Genomic DNA, 16,122 nt, shown 5'->3' on the forward strand with positions numbered 1-16,122 from the left:
TTTTGGAGAGTCCCTTGTCCATCGACATCTCGGGCTTTCCAAAATTGTCATCGATACCACGTAGCACCGGAAAAGATCATCCTTGCCCCTAGGAAAAAAATAACAAACCTACATAGACGGATCATTGGTAGTCGAAATGTCGGTTCCAGAGGCTAACCCGTCTTGCGCCATACTTCGATCGGAATCTCGTGTGAGCGCCGTCGCCACGACGCCCTTAAGAGCAAGTTTAATAATAAGCCTACTTGCCAGCAAGGTTTCTTGCAGTCTTCTTACAGCTCACCCATACAATAATAAACTATTCACTATAAATATATGGTCCACTTGTCTCTCTCATAAAGTTTCTTGGTTCCTGTGCCTAAACTGGCTGTAAGGTTACAGCCTGCTTTTCCTCTCTCTCCTCCCTTCTCTCCTCCACCTCAGTATTTAGCCAGCTTACAGCCCACTATAATACTTGCTCTAAGCTAGTAGGCTAGACTTCTGGACATCACTAGATGGCCACGGCCGCCGACCGACTCCGTGCCTACTGCCAAACACTAGGTGGCAAGAAAAATGAAAGGAGAAAAGGAGTGGAAATTTCATAGAAAAGTATGTGCCTATGTACATGGCAATTTTCTAAGAGCACACAATGAGAACAACAATTTTGTAAAGCCACTCTTGGTCATGTCAAACTTGAGATGATTTAACTATCTAAAAAAAATAAAATAACAAAAAATATATAATAAAATAATAATATTTATGATACCAAGTAAGTATTATTAGATTATCTATTAAATAATATTTTTATAGTATATATATTTGATGTTATGAAAGTTTATAATACTTTATATAATTGTAATCAAATTTGAGATGCTTTGACATGGGTATTTGTCTATTTTTCATGCAAGACATCGGCTATTAAATCGTCTAAGGGACAATTTGTATTATTGCTACCTTGAGAGCCGAAGTCTGCGAGAGATTTGTGCAACCAAAATCTTGATGTGCACGCGCAAAGCTTCAAGCCACGCAAAAAAAAAAGAGATCACACTGTCTCCATCCTAAACCCAAAATGGGTAGTAGGAGATCTAAAATCATCCTCCAACACAATATTTATATGGGAGACTTATTTTGGTTGCATGAGAGATAAAATCTAAATATGAGTATCCTTTCTTTTGGAAAACCCATTTGTAGAAAGAATTTTTTTAGGTCCTATTGTTAGAGAACATGTTAAATACTATGTATTAAACTTTTTGCTTATATAGCACTACCTAAATATTGAATAGATTTTGTTCCAGATAAGGTCATGCTGCCCGTGCACGCCTTTTTCAGTAACGGAAAGCTTGTCTGTCAAGGATGGAGCCACAAGCCGTCAAGCGACAACGGTAATATCAATGACTAGGGCCTTGTTTAGATGCAATTTTTTTTGAATTTCGATACTATAGTATTTTCGTTTTTATTTGATAAACATTGTCCAATCATAAAGTAACTAGACTTAAAAGATTCATCTCACGATTTACAGAAAAATTATGCAATTAGTTTTTATTTTTATTTATATTTAATATTCTATATATACGCCGCAAGATTTAATGTGACGGAAAATCTTGAAAAGTTTTTTTTTAACTAAACTAGACCTAGGGTAAAACTCAAAAGCGGAATCAGTCTATATAATGCCTGCACGTTGAAAGTCGTAAGCTTGCATTGGCACACGCCGGCTTTTCTCTTCCAAGCTCTGACCACAGTCAAGAAAGCTGTTTGCATAGAAATATTCACGTACAGCTGGAAAGAAGTATAGAGCAAGGTTAATAATACCGTATATATATTGTTTATTTAATTCATCACTATTAATAATACATGACGTAGTACTTTTTTTTTTAATTACATGACGTAGTACTTATTTCTCTTATTACAAAGTTTCTTGATTATTGTGTTTAAGTCAACTTACAACTCAGTTCTTCTCTCTCCTCCACCTCAATATACAGTCCACTTATAGTTATCTACTAAACTTCTGCATAAGTGCCGAAAAAACATATGTATTAATATATTTAAAATAAAAAAATAAAATGCTTATATTACGTTGCCAATATAGATATATCATAATCTTGCATTTAAATGTACTATACACTTATCTAAATGAGAAATTCCATAAATTATTGTTGTCTATATTAATACAAATTTTAATGAACCTTTTACTTTTTATTTTTTTTACATTTATACAAGTCGTTAACAAAATGAACATAATTTATGATTGCTGAAACCTACATATGTACCCACTGATTAGATTGTACTAAAACTCATCTTTGATGATGAGTTTGACCTGAAACTCGGTATGAATGAAAGGAAACTCGAAGTTGCTACTTCATTACTCTCAAAATATATGTAAGTTCCAAATTTAGCATAAGTCAAACCATTTCATTATGAGCCAACGATGCTCCTTGGTCGAATGCGTAAGTATTATTATTATTTCTATAACTTTATTGAAATTCAAGATATTTTGATTTAGGATAAATTCAAGTATTTATATTTTAAGCACGTGTTAAAAGCCGTGGTAATAATAAATAATCGATGTGTGTAACTACAACGTTACTGGCTCAGTTTCGAGTGGAGGCTGGTAATTATATATGAAGGTGTGCATGTAAAAATCCTGATTAGGAACTTGCTTTGGCGATGACTTCATCTAGGACAGGGGTGCTACGTGCGCACGTGCGTGGCAGCTGAGAGCAGATGCCTCGTCAGTGTCAACCATATACAATTGCTAACCCGTACTAATGGTGGGTGTAATGAAAGTTACTTTGACATTAGCAGTAGTAGATGCTATTGTACTAATGTAATGAAAGATGTATAAGTTTTCAATATACCCGAAGTGAATTGTTAAAAAGACAACGTTCGGTTTGAACTGTACTTTTGTTTCGAGTTATGTTGAATCTTAATTTTTTTGTTGATTTTCTAATTCACCGATCGACGTTACTTCATATCTTAGTCCCTTTTGTCTTCGAAGTTCTGGTGCAGCTTGACAACATTTTAATCTACTTCTATTTTTTATGTCAATTTGATTTTTATACCAATCTGCACACCGTTTCTGTTTGGTTTTCTATGCTAAATTTTAGCTAGCTAAAATTATTTTAGCTACTCTTGAGTGACCAACGGAACTAAACTATTTTAGCTCCTTTTAGTCAATGTGTTTAGAACTTTAGCTACTAAAATAACTAAAGTTTAGCTAACTAAAATTTAGCAAGGGGAACCAAACAAGACCTAAGTTGGGCATCCAATGAGGAAACCAAACACCATGAAAAGCATGTACAATTGTTTGGACCAGGACTCAGCCTGGTTAAGCTATGCGATTAAGGTGGACTAGCCACAAGTTGCAAGTTGCTAGCTGCAGCCTAGAAAATCATCATGGATTACGTTGCTAGTTGGAGTACATACGTTGGCGCACGGATCGCGTTGAAGGTGTCCCCTTCTGTCCGTGACACACGCTGCTTAAACTAATCGTCCACCGCCTCCGGTTTGACTGCCTGCCTGCTTGCAGCCCCTTGACCGAGATAGGATTCTCCGTGGCCACCTCTCAGGTCTCACCGTGTCGCTCGTCTCTAACTCTACATTTTTTTTCTTTTCTCTCCTCCACTGATTTCTAACCTTGTAGATCATTCGTTTTCGAACCATACGTAAACAAAAACTATAAAGTAGAGATTTCTTTCTACTTTTCTAGCATACTCACTTATCCAAAAAAGCTACAGTTATACTTTAAACCATATATATCATTTTAAAAATACCTATATTTATAGAAAATAATGTTAATGTTTCTTTAGATAAAATTACTATAAAAATAAATCTCCCAAATTGGCACTTAGTTTAGGAGTTAATTTCAAACTACTAACTTTGTCATTGGATTTGTGTGAATTGAATCAAAGGTGAGAAAAGATATTTTTTAACGCTCATAAATGATTGTACTAGATTTTTACTATGTGCACATATTAAGATTAAAGGATAAAGTGTTGTGCTATTTAAGACGTATAAAATTAAAAAAGAAAAAAATGAAAGAAAAATAAAATGGTCACAATCTAGGCCTTATTTAGTTGGGGGAAAATTATGGTTTTGGATACTGTAGCACTTTGTTTATATTTGACAATTATTGTCCAATTATGGACTAACTAGGCTCAAAAGATTCATCTCGCAAATTATAGGCAAACTATATAATTAGTTTTTTTATCTATATTTAATGCTCCACACATGTGTTTAAAGATTCAATGTGATGGAGATTATTGAAATTTTTTGGAAACTAAACAAGGCCCTAATTATGGTGAGCACACCCTTTGTTCTGAAAAGAGTGTGCTATGAGGTTTGTGTTGGTCAAACTTTCTTAATTTTGAGTAGATTTATAGAAAATATTATCAATATTTATATCTCTGAATAGTTTATTGTAAAAATGTATTCAACGAATTCATCTAATGATTCTAATTATGCATCATAAATATTAATATTTTTCTCATATACTTGTAAATTGGTTAAAATTAAAAAATTTTAACTTATTGAGAAGTGAGAATGACATTTTTTTTGGAGCGAATAGAGTATTTTTCAAGTGAATTTTCGTAATTCTACATGGAACACAAAATTATTGATAAGAGTGCGTCACTAAAACGAAATCGAATGCAGTGCAGTCAGAGTGCAGTCAGTTCAGCACCGCCGTAGCGTGCCGGACTAATCTTTTGTTCCGCCAAAATGATCTCTTTTTTTTTCCCAATCCAAAACGAGCTGCTCTTCTCAAGTTTGTCGTCATCCAACAATCGTTAACGCGAAAAAGGCATTTACATATACTGATTCCACGTTCTAATATGCCTTTTTTAGTGGATCTAATACAGCATTTAAAATTAAAATTGAAAGATAACAATATTACCCATGAAAGCCCGTTCTCAAAAGGAAGCCTAATTTTGGACTGGGCTCGAAAAGCCGATTTGAGCCACAAGCCCATTAAGAAGGCCCAACTCTATCGAACAGAAAGCCGCTTCCGTGCCGTTGTGACACTGCCGGCCGGGACCCGCGGCGCAACCACCAGCGCCTGCCGCACCTCTCAACCGTGCAATGCGGCCGCGGGCCGGGATGCCGCGACCCGAAGAGATAAGCAGCCACCGCCGCTGGCCGGAGCCCGATGGCGCTGCTCTCGCCACCGCTCGTTCCCCTTCCCTCGCCGTCTCGCCAACGCGTCTCGTCTCCATCGCTCCTGGCGGCAGGGGCAGTTGCCAGTCATCTCATTTGTCTCTTCCCCCACAGTCACCGCCGCCACGATGCACTCTGCCCCTCTGTCCCCAGTGTCTGGCCGCTCCACCGGCGGCGCCGCAGGGGTGCAGCTGCTTCCCTCGACCAGGAGGAGCCTAGTGCCTCTGAAACTACAGTCGCGACTTCCGACGAGCCGGCGGAGGCGAGCCCGGAGGACCTGGAGAGCATCCGCGAAATCAAAAGGGTCCGCTGCTTCCAGCCTTCGTGTCTTTTGCGCCACTGCAAGTAGTGCTTACTGACTTTGCCTTCGTTTGGCTCTATTGCTAGGTACTGGAACTGCTGAAGAAGAACAGGGACATGACTTTTGGCGAGGTAAACAAGCTGCTCTCTTGCTTGATTTTTGTGCTCATTTGCATTAAAATACATTGCCTTAGTTGCATTCATGTCAGTAGAATAACAAGTATGACTTAGACGTTTGGAGTGATTCAGTTGGCAATATTATGATATAGACAGATAAGGGCCTTATCCTACGCTTGTGTACTGACTACTGAGCTTGTATATGCTAAAATAAAGGTGTTCATATCTTTTGTTCTAGCTGCGTTACACTTTCCAAACTTTATAGGGCTGCATGTTCCGTGTTGCTGATAAAAAAACTGACACTATATTGCTACTTCTGTTGCTGCGTCACATTCACAGGTTAAGCTTACCATCATGATTGAGGACCCTAGAGATATAGAAAGGAAGAGAACACTCGGGATAGAGGATCCTGATGAAATTACTAGGGATGATCTAGCGGACGCTTTGGCTGAGGTACATCGCCGTTTCCCCGGATTATGCTACCTGGAGTCGTGCTGAGTCTCTTGAAAGTGAATTTACTATACTTTCTGTCAGTGAATATTGTGGATTGCTTACTGGCATCATCATCCAGCTTGACCACTGGCAAAATATTTTATGTATTCTAGGTGCAATGTAATGGTCCACTGAAATTAAACTAAAAATGCTACCTCATAGTCTAATGTTGTAGGTGTATATAAATAATAATCTGGAGCAGAAAGCTTAAGTATTCCCTTTCACTGTGTCATGCAAGCCATGTTGTCTTTCTTTCCACATATCATTTTGAATGATAGTGCAAAGTCAAAAGATAACATGAGATAGTTTGCTATAAAACTCTGCCTCCATTTTTATAATTTTGCTCCATGGATGAGCTATACCCTATCTATTTTATCTCCCTATTTTTTCCTTAAAATTTAGTTAATCATATCAAATTTGTATTGTGGATAGAATCAACTGCTTAATAGATGATACATTATGATATCTGCTCCCACCCTGAAATATATTTTTGAACAAACTAGCATGTGACAGTGCCAATTTCATCAATAGAGAAGAGTTACACCCCCCCCCCCCCCACCCAGGCTAAACAAAACTGAGGAAAGAATTATACAAGGCCCACCCTGAAATAAATCACAGAAAAAAAACAAGATGCTGCTTGTTTTTAGCTGCAAATAACAGATTCATATGGAAACAGTAGCCATATTGTTACAAAGTTTGTTGTCTTGGTTCTCAAGAGAGGCATAATGATACTAGATTTGTAGAGCCCAAATTTTTAAAAATAAAGTACTGATACATTTTTCACCTTCATACTTACTGCTAACGTGCCAATGTGACACTTCGCATGAATTGCACCTGTGTTAGCTGCTAATTGGTCAGATCACATAATGATGACAATGTAATTCCTTGCAAATACCTTGAGTCACTAATGCCCTGCTTGCATATATAGGTTAACGAAGGAAGGATTCCAGAGAATCGTGTTGCACTTCAATTGCTTGCCAAGGAGATGTCAGAATGGCCAGACATTGAGGTAAATAGTGAGAACTCAATTCTTCTCCTTCTGCCACACTGCATTACCAGCAAGGCAGCAAGAGTCCACTAATGTCATTTCACCTGAGTCTACAGTCTAGGATTGTTTCACACATACTTCATTGTCGCCGTCATTTTATTTAGATTTTTTTTATCTTTCAACATTTTCTTGAGTACTGCACTCTCTCTCTCTCTCTCTCTCTCTTAAGTAGAACTGTATTTTACTGGATTGTTTCTCTCTGTGTCTCTACCGAACATTTTAAGTAGAACCATACTATAACATTGAGTTTCCGTTTTCAAATCCATTGTGCAGATAGAAGCTCCAAAAAAGAAGAGCAAACCTGGGAAATCTGTCTATGCAAAAGCCACAGATACTGGCATCGATCCTGAGACAGCTGCTAAAAGACTTAACCTTGACTGGGACTCTGCTGCTGACATAGATGGCGAAGAGGAGGATGATGATGAAACTGAAGTGCCATCTGCAGTGGTAAGTTTGCTTTTGAAATACTCCAACAAATTTTGTTGTACTCATGATTATTATGGGTAAAACAAGCAAACAGAACAACTTTCATCGAAATGCTCATACCTTAATTTTCTTATACCGCTTGTTTTAACAACGCTTTTATTTTGTTCTGCAGGGATATGGTGCTCTGTATCTGTTGACAGCCTTCCCTGTTATTATTGGAATCTCAGTTGTCCTAATTCTTTTCTACAATTCTCTGCAGTAGTAAACCCCTGTGCTCCTCCCGTTCTTGAGTGAGAATGTGAGATGTTGCCTTCTTGTCAGTCTGAGTTGCAAGGCTAGTTAATCAGTAATATTTTTTACTCAATTTTTCCAGCTTACACCAAGGGGTGCAAAGATATGACAAGTTGTATAGATGTGAAATTCCAAATTTTGGAATAAGTCTTCAAGATATTTTTTTTAAATGTGTAAAATATAACTTGTTGTTTTTTTAATGAAGAATGTATTTGAATAAAAGAAGTTTTTGATTTGACTGGGTTTTATTCAAAGTCCTGTAACTTAGTAGGAGGCACGAACACATAGTCAACGATGTCATGTACTAGCTGATAATGTAATACACCAATGACCTGCCCATCCAAGGAAACAGCTGATACAGTTTTGTAGACAGCTGATATCATGAGAAGTCAACCGAACAGCCCACCGACACCGACACTGCATGGCTTGGAGACAATATACCACCACACGAACGACCCCTGATGTGCTCTCCACCATTTCTTGAAGCCCATTCCATGTGTTTTCCTTCTCCTTCTCCCGGACGCACAACTAGAGACCTCCGGCAAGCTCACTTTTCCTGGTGCCATGAGCCAACAAGATGCTTCTTCCTTCATCAAAACAGAAGGATTCCGCTCCGTTTCATCGGTCACCGACCTCTCGAGCAACGCGTCGTCGATCAACTACCGGAAGGCGCGGCAGGACAAGATCGCCGGGGACGGCTTCTGGTGCGGTGTCCTGTGCATGCACCTGCCGGGCTTGTCCAGGAGGCGGCCGTTGCGGCAGCAGCAGTCCATGAGCCTGAGCGAGGCCGACACCGGCCGGGCGAGCACGGCCGCCGGGCCAGCCGGGGACCGTCCGAGCACGGTGTCAAAGGTGGCCTCCATGGAGAGGTTCAAGTACAGCTCGTCGTCGTCCTCGGGCACCGTGTTCGAGGAGCGCACGGACGCGGGCGAGCAGGAAGAGGAGGTGTCGGCGTACTTCGACCTGCCGCTGGAGCTGCTGAGGATCAGCAGCGTCGACACGGAGTCGCCGGTCACGGCGGCGTTCGTCTTCGACGGCAGCCGTGGCCGGAGCGCCAAGAAGATCGTGCCTGAGATCCCGGACTTCGACTTTAGCTTCCCCGCGCCGCCGGTTTTCTCGAATCCTTCGTCGCCGAGATCTTGAAACTAGCTACGCTATGCGTTGTGCTTTTGGTGTTCGTAATTAACTTCGTGTATGCATGTCGTCGTCTTCTTTTTCTTGCCGTGTAGTGTATCTGATATGCACGTTGTAGGCTAATAACGAGGTTGCAATTGTCATGGCCTCATGGGTATGGTGATTACTTCAACTTATGCAAATGAGTAAAATCCACCGCCGGTCCTTAAACTTGGCCGGCGGTGTCATCTAGGTCCCTAAACTTCTAAAGTGATATATGTGAGTCTATAAACTTGGCAAACTGTGTCATCTAAATCCCTGAACTTTCAATGTAATCACCACAGGTCCCTAAACTTGGCCGGTGATGTCATTCTAGTTCCTGAACTTTCAAAGTGATCACCACAAGCCTCTAAACTTAGCAAGCGGTATCATCCCTATCCAAACATAGTCTAACCTACTGTATAAGCTAACGTGAATCCAACATATGTCAATTAATCAAACATTATTTATCTCATATTTATCAGGAAAAATATAAATTATATAAAAATAATTTACATGAATAAAAACAAATTAAAGTATTAAACTTATTTACAATAACAAATATATTAGGTTTAAACTAAAGTATAAAAATAGTAAAAATAATTAAATATTTATGTATCATTGATAGTATTACAAAATAATATTAAAATTCCTATAGTATTAAAAGTTTTCTCTATTAAAAGTTACTGCTAATTTTAGTATTATTTTAAAACATTTAATAATGTTATTATAGAAGTAACATTTAATAGTAGTATTATAGTATTAAAACTTTAATAGTAGTATTACGGTATTAAAATATTTAATAATAATGTCACAGTATTAATAAAGAGAAAATTTAACCTTTAATAGTAGTATTATAGTACTAAAACTTTTAATAGTAGTATTATGGTATTAAAATATTTAATAATAATGTGATAGTATTAATAACAGAGAAAGTTACTTCTATAATAATACTATTAAAATTTTAAAAATAATACTAAAATTAGAAGAAACTTCTAATAGAGAAAACTTTTAATACTATATATAGGAAGTTTAATATTATTTTGTAATACTATCAATGATACATAAATATTTAATTAATTTTACTATTTTTATACTTCAATTTAAACCTAATATATTTGTTGGTGTAAATTATTTTAACACTTTAATTTATTTTTTGTTGATATAAGTTATTTTATATAATTTATATTTTCATGATAAATATTAGATAAATAATGCTTAATTAATTGACACATAACAGCTTATAGAGTAGGTTAGATCATATTTGGACAAGGATGATACTGCTTGCCAAGTTTAGGGACCTGCAGTCATCATCTTAAAAGTTCAGAGACTGGAATGACATCATCGGCCAAGTTTAGGGACATGTGGTGATTATCTTGAAAGTTCAGGGATCTAGATGACACCATCTGTCAAGTTTATGGACTTATAGATATCATTTTAGAAGTTTAGGGACCTAGATGACATCGCCAGCCAAGTTCAGGGACCGGCGGTGGATTTTGCTCTATGCAAATCTTTGTTCAGGCACGCTGTGCATCTGAGATGCTCATAGGCTAACGAGGTTGCAATTGCCCTGGGTCTTGTGATTAGCTCTATATGTATCACGACAAACAGAGAAACCAGCATCAGTTTAGTGTCTATAGAAGCACAATGCAGGATCCAATAGCATTTGCTACACTACGTCTGTTCCCTTTGTTCAGTTTTAGTAGGCGAACGATTAGGATTTAGAGAAATCCTTGGAGGTGTAATTTAATCAGCGATTTCTCCTACAATATATCAATTGCTATGAAAACAATGTTATGTGTTAAGAGTGTATAGTGGAACCAGTCTAGCTCGTAATGGAGGTTGTGCTTGATTTTAGCTGTTACTATAAACAATTTTCATGAGAAAAATATTTTTCTATTGCAAAAATAAAACCGTTTTCCTAGTGCATGGTTTTTGGAAATTGTTCCACCAGCAGCCGGCATCATATTATTTTTTAAATTCAGCATATATACAGTATATTGTATTTTTTCTACTAAAAGTGAAAAAGGGATTACCTCCTCTCTCACACACATTATTATTTTCTTTTCTTTTTCTTCTTTCTAAATAGCATGCATATTTGGTGAAAATCTTTTCTCCCACATCCTAATTATAGTCATTGTTACTGCAGGTTTTTATGTTGGATTTATACTCAACCTGTACAAGTTATGGTGATTATTTGCTGTAATTTCTAATTAGGATTGGTGTAACTATAAATTCAGGGGGTGAAGAAAGACTATTTCATATTCTTATTATAACACCTTCAATCTATATTCTTATTACAACACCTTTTTTGATGAAAATTATTACAACACCTTTAATCTAGATGACCCTAATTTTTTTTTCTTTTGACATGGTATAACAAAATTTGGAGCGCGTAGAGGGAAGTTTTCTAATCCGGGCATGATATATATATAACAAAACTGTAAAAAAGAAACATTTCTCCCGTAAAAATAGGGAATAGATCGCAACAAAGAAACTGTTTTTTCGTTACCAAGACCAAACCTTTTGTTGTCGTTGAGCGCATACAGCAAAACCCCAACCTCTCTACCACGCGGCATTACAGTCGATGCTCCTATGTCGCGCGATGATGGGTCGGCTTCGTTCAAGCACTGGGGTCGATCTCAAAGCCGATCCCTGTCGTCCCGGGTGACGCCACGGGACTCGTCGTCGTCGTCGTCGTCGTTCTCCTTCCCGTCGTCGCCGGCGTCTACGTCTTCGTTTATGAGCACTCCAAATCTAGGGCAGGGTAGTTGAGCAGAGGATGCAGGGTATTGCTTGGTAAACATGAGATCAGATTTCTGTAAGCGGTTGTTTACGGGTCGTCCTACAATGAATGTGGTCGAAAAGCGACATCGTCTTCCACAACAGCAAGCTCTACCTATTCAGCAGGAATACGTTTCCTCACATCTGCGCCTGCGACGTCGAGGAAAGATGACGACGGCACGCTCAAGGTCACACGCGCCCAACTGCTATCCGGGCCACCGCTACGCGTGGCCGGCGGAGCCAGCAGAGCCATGGCGTCCGGCAGCAGCGCGTTCTTCTACCTGGTGGAGTCGCGTGGGGACGCTTCTGCTGGTCCACAGAGGGATCGTCTTCCATGTCCGTCCCGTCCGTCGTCCCGGTACCGCGGCGCGCGAGGCGACCGCATCTATTTCAGCCAGGAGATGTACATGACCCTTGACGGGTGCACTCGCCGCAGGGACTGCCCTCATCAGCACTGCGAGGTGTTCGACATGAGGACGCGCACGGCTGAGACGCTTTGCTTGGGGACGGCCGGCTCCCGGTCACGAGTGCTGGTGCACCGGCCCGGCTTTGTTCGTTCCTTGTCCGGCGAAACATGCCGTGCTTCGCTTCATCTGCTTCTGGAATTCTTTGGGTGAGGTATGATTTCAATCTACTAATATGAATGTGTGGCAAGTTTCTCGAACTAGTTAATTTGTGAATCAGGTATCTGTAGCGTGATTTGTATAGTGCTCTTCGTTCTGTTATCCTTTGCCCGTGACACTATAACGAGAAAAATACCGAGCATTTGGAACATGAAAATGACAATGTCGGTTTCATTCAGCAATACACGGATAAATGGACTAATCATGCGTGCAGCGTCAAGCAGCCGTCGCACGTACGACGCTGTCACGACAGGCTGCCGCCACTCGTTGCATTGCAGGCGGGCACCATCACCGATTCACCCTGCGGCGCGTCACGGGAAGGCGTCACGAGAGGCCGCGGCGCGCTAGAACGACCGGACGCAGACAAGAACCTCGCGAGATGCGGCGGCCCGCTGCTGCCGTCGGTCCCGGGTGCCAGGCACGACGCCATCTTCTTCAAAGCGCCCCTTCCCTGGCCGTCGTCGAACACGAACGTGGCCGTGACCGGCGTCGTCGCCTCGCTGTCAGCGGCGACGACGCCAAAGCGCTCGCCGGCCCTTATCAGCTCCACGGGCAGGTCGAAGCACGGCGACGGGCAGTACCCATGGATCGCCGCCTGCGCCTGGTCCCCTTCCTCCACGATGAAGTCGAAGACGATGTTGTTGCGGGAGTAGAGCGACGCGCACTCAGACTTGTCCAGCGACGCGGCACGGCTCGGCGGCGCATACGGGGACTCTTGCTGCTCGGCAGGCTGGTCCGGTGCCGGTGCCGGTGCCGTCTCTGCTGTCGGCGGGCTCGTGCTGATCGCCTCCACCGGCTTCTTCTTGGAGAGGCCCGGCAGGTAGAGGCACATGAGCAGCGCGCTGCAGGTGAAGCCCTCTCGGCCGGACTCGGCGTCGGGCGCCGCTCCGGACATGGCCTGGTGCTGAGTGCTTGCCGCTTTGACCCGAGATACGATACGAATGCCAGCACCTTGATGCATGGGCGCGGGGGAAGTGCCGAAGTGGGTCTATATGCGATGATGATCGTGGCCGTGGTGGAGGACCATGCCGCTGGACTGGACGGCGAGTGGGTGGGGACATAGTGTGGTTCATGTCTTTCCGATTCGAGTTAGTCGTTGGGAGTTGGCATCCAATGGATAACTGCATTGCATTTAGCCTGGATTTGGATCGTTGACTCGATTTGGGTGTATTGCCTTGTGGATTTCACCAGTCATACCGCCTCTGAACTAGTGCTACCATTTCTGGTGCATTGCCTTCTCAGTGAAAATTTCACTTTTACAAATTGCAAGACCTTTTCCAATATATGCGCGTACAGTAATTGCATAAATTTCAACACCACTCACGAACCCAACATTTTGCAATCTCAGTTCTTCTCTACAATTAGTTTAGCTCTTGCATGCCCCGCCTCAATCCTATACTGCTCGCCCACCCCAAAGTGCGCCATCAGGAACCAAACGACCGTGAGCAGCTCGCCGCCGGCGCTGAGCTGCTTGGCGTGGAAGTTGCTCCGGCACTTGTTCGCGGCGTAGCAGAGCATCTCCACCCACACCACGCGGATGACGCGCCACCGCTTGTGCGGCTGCAGCTCCAGCAGCGACTTGGCCAGCCGGCACGCGTCGAACAGCACGGACTTGCTCCGGTCGCCCTTGACGTCCCTCGGCGCGATCTCGGCGTTCACGTCGAGCACCATCCTCGCCGCGGCCCTCGCGTCTGGGCGCGCCATCTCTGCCCGATCGAAGAAGTTCTTGGCCTCCGCGCAGGTGTCGCCGAACCGGATCTGCCCGATGCCGGCGGTCAGCATGAAGGGGCGCGCGACGAGCAGGAATAGCATGTAGTTGGATATCGCCCGGCTGATATCGACGTAATGAGAGATCGTCTTGGCGGCGTGGTCGCCGCCGCCATCCTCTGACTCTGAGTGGAAGCAGAGGTCTGTGGCTATGTGCCAGAGGAGGATGCTCTCGTCGAACTCCACCTCGACGCTCCAGCCGAGCTCCTTGTAGTAGCCCTTGCACTGCAGAGCCCACTGGCCCCTGTGGTTGCTGAACTTGCGGTACCTCTCGGCGTCCACGATGCCCACCGTCTTATCCTTGAGCTCCCTGAAGACCAAGACCTTGAGCTCCAATGACACGTCGATGTGCCGGATGTACAGCCAGCTGTCACAGTGTGCTTTGAGCCCGAGGACGCTCAAAACCTTGGTGAGCATGGTTGGTTTGTCCAGGAGGCAGAAGCTGATGAGATTGTGCTGGGCCATCAAATTGGACCACTTCGCCCGGCTTTCAGGCCGGAAATACCGAATGCTCCGGAATATCAGGCTGCCCAGTGACCGGCAGTTGCAGTCTTGCAGAGCGGCATATGTCCAGTAGGATATAAGCATCATCCCAATGGCATACACCTCCAAGCAAAGCGCTCCTCCAAACAAGATGTTAGTGATGCAGACATCGATGCGGCTGTATGATTTGTGTGTACCCTTGCCAAGCAAGTTGAAGAGGATGCAGGCCGTCGACGTCGAGAGGAGCGTCAGACACCGGAACACGCGGCCGTACCAGGTGTGTATCACCGCCGCTTTGGAGTGAAGCGTGTCGTACATGAGCGACAGCTCGATCTCGATGATCTTGTACGCCTGCTCTGGCGTGAGCCGCAGGAACGTGCCCTGGCTCCGGGTGCGCTCCTGGAAGCTGAGGATGAGGTTGACGAAGAGTCGCTTGAAGATGACAAAGAAGTGGCTCGCTTCGGTGATCACCGTCGTGTAGGGCACGCTCTCCTCTGCGACGGCCACGGTCACGGCGGCGGCAGCCTCCGCGCGCCGCTCCTGCTCGATGACGATCTCCGCGTCGAGCCCTGCCTCGCGCGTGAACCGGTACTCCTCCATGAACTTGGCGTAGTTGGGGCCCGGATCCGGCGTCGTGACCATGCTGCTGCGCAGATTGTCCATGCTCGCGCACTTGAGCGCCCATGTCCTCTCGGCGTACTTGACGATACCACTCAAGAACATGAACGCGGCGGGGGCTAGGACGTTGGTGCCAGGGTGCGACTTGGTGAAGACATACACGGCGAGGGCAACCTATTAGGCATTTAGGCGTACGTTCCAAGAGACGGAAACCTCGTTAGCTTGAGCCTTCCGGCCAGGGGCAGGGCCGGCAGGCGCAGGGCACAAATATTTTGGGAGCACAAGCACGCATGCGGCATGGCCCGTCGCGTACCTGGGTGAGGAGGCTGAGCAGGTGGCGCTTCCAGAGCTCGTTGTCTTCGGTGGAGAAGGCGGTGATGGTGTCCTGGCCGCCGAGGTGGAGGAGGAGGAACGGTGCCCAGAAGGCCTGGATGCGGTGGGTGCGCTCGAAGGACTGTGGGTCGTCGCCCTTGGACACGCGCGTCTGGGAGAGGTACCCGAGCGCGTAGATGGCGATGGAGTCCGCGAGCAGGTAGGCCAGCCATAGAAGCAGGCTCAGCACGGCGGAGACGTTACGCTTGCGGATGCCGGCGGAGAAGAGGAGGAACACCTGGAGGGCGAGGCTGGTGAGCACAAGCATGCGGATCTCCCACTCGTTCCATGTTGCCAACAAGTATGTCCAGTTCGCATCCATTGTTGATTCTTGATTGCTGTGTCTGCCTCCGTCCTTTGCCTGTTTTTTTCCCCCCGAGCAAGTCGTCTCTGGGGTCAACACGAGTGAGCGGTGACTAACCGGCGACCGCCGATGTGGCCATGGCTTGTCCTGAGTCAGTCTCCGTTTTACTGGCTACGCGTTTTGCGCCCACTGGATTGAGCTGCTACGGCCTCAAGTCG

General features: G+C 43.8%; 4 protein-coding genes across 4 annotated transcripts; 2 read left to right on the top strand and 2 right to left on the bottom strand.

The window, feature by feature from the left end:
• Nucleotides 5,052-8,039, top strand: LOC8082392 (protein CHLOROPLAST ENHANCING STRESS TOLERANCE, chloroplastic). The gene is made up of 6 exons (XM_021455273.1): nt 5,052-5,431; nt 5,515-5,559; nt 5,884-5,997; nt 6,965-7,045; nt 7,358-7,531; nt 7,683-8,039. Exons 1-6 carry the CDS (start codon nt 5,120-5,122, stop codon nt 7,770-7,772), a joined length of 816 nt encoding a protein of 271 aa, XP_021310948.1. The 5' UTR covers nt 5,052-5,119; the 3' UTR covers nt 7,773-8,039.
• LOC110433355 lies at nt 8,177-9,404 on the top strand. The gene has a single exon (XM_021455274.1). It carries the CDS (start codon nt 8,366-8,368, stop codon nt 8,942-8,944), a length of 579 nt encoding a protein of 192 aa, XP_021310949.1. The 5' UTR covers nt 8,177-8,365; the 3' UTR covers nt 8,945-9,404.
• On the bottom strand, nt 12,043-13,420 carry LOC8055243. Its single transcript, XM_002458589.2, has one exon. The coding sequence runs from the start codon at nt 13,319-13,321 to the stop codon at nt 12,605-12,607; it is 717 nt and encodes a 238-aa protein (XP_002458634.2). The 5' UTR covers nt 13,322-13,420; the 3' UTR covers nt 12,043-12,604.
• On the bottom strand, nt 13,569-16,048 carry LOC8082393. Its single transcript, XM_002458590.2, has 2 exons — nt 15,542-16,048; nt 13,569-15,402 (listed from the first exon to the last, which is right to left on the bottom strand). The coding sequence occupies exons 1-2, from the start codon at nt 15,920-15,922 to the stop codon at nt 13,705-13,707; spliced, it is 2,079 nt and encodes a 692-aa protein (XP_002458635.1). The 5' UTR covers nt 15,923-16,048; the 3' UTR covers nt 13,569-13,704.

Source organism: Sorghum bicolor, chromosome 3 (genome assembly GCF_000003195.3).
Source record: "Sorghum bicolor cultivar BTx623 chromosome 3, Sorghum_bicolor_NCBIv3, whole genome shotgun sequence".
Classification (NCBI taxonomy): Eukaryota; Viridiplantae; Streptophyta; class Magnoliopsida; order Poales; family Poaceae; genus Sorghum; species Sorghum bicolor.

Coding starts and splice junctions, on each gene's coding strand:
- LOC8082392 (XM_021455273.1), top strand. CDS start 5,120: ATGGCGCTGCTCTCGCCACCGCTCGTTCCCCTTCCCTCGCCGTCTCGC. Junction 5,998..6,964: donor TAGCGGACGCTTTGGCTGAG/GTACATCGCCGT, acceptor TTGCATATATAG/GTTAACGAAGGAAGGATTCC. Junction 7,046..7,357: donor CAGAATGGCCAGACATTGAG/GTAAATAGTGAG, acceptor TCCATTGTGCAG/ATAGAAGCTCCAAAAAAGAA.
- LOC110433355 (XM_021455274.1), top strand. CDS start 8,366: ATGAGCCAACAAGATGCTTCTTCCTTCATCAAAACAGAAGGATTCCGC.
- LOC8055243 (XM_002458589.2), bottom strand. CDS start 13,321: ATGCATCAAGGTGCTGGCATTCGTATCGTATCTCGGGTCAAAGCGGCA.
- LOC8082393 (XM_002458590.2), bottom strand. CDS start 15,922: ATGGATGCGAACTGGACATACTTGTTGGCAACATGGAACGAGTGGGAG. Junction 15,403..15,541: donor TGCTCAGCCTCCTCACCCAG/GTACGCGACGGG, acceptor AATGCCTAATAG/GTTGCCCTCGCCGTGTATGT.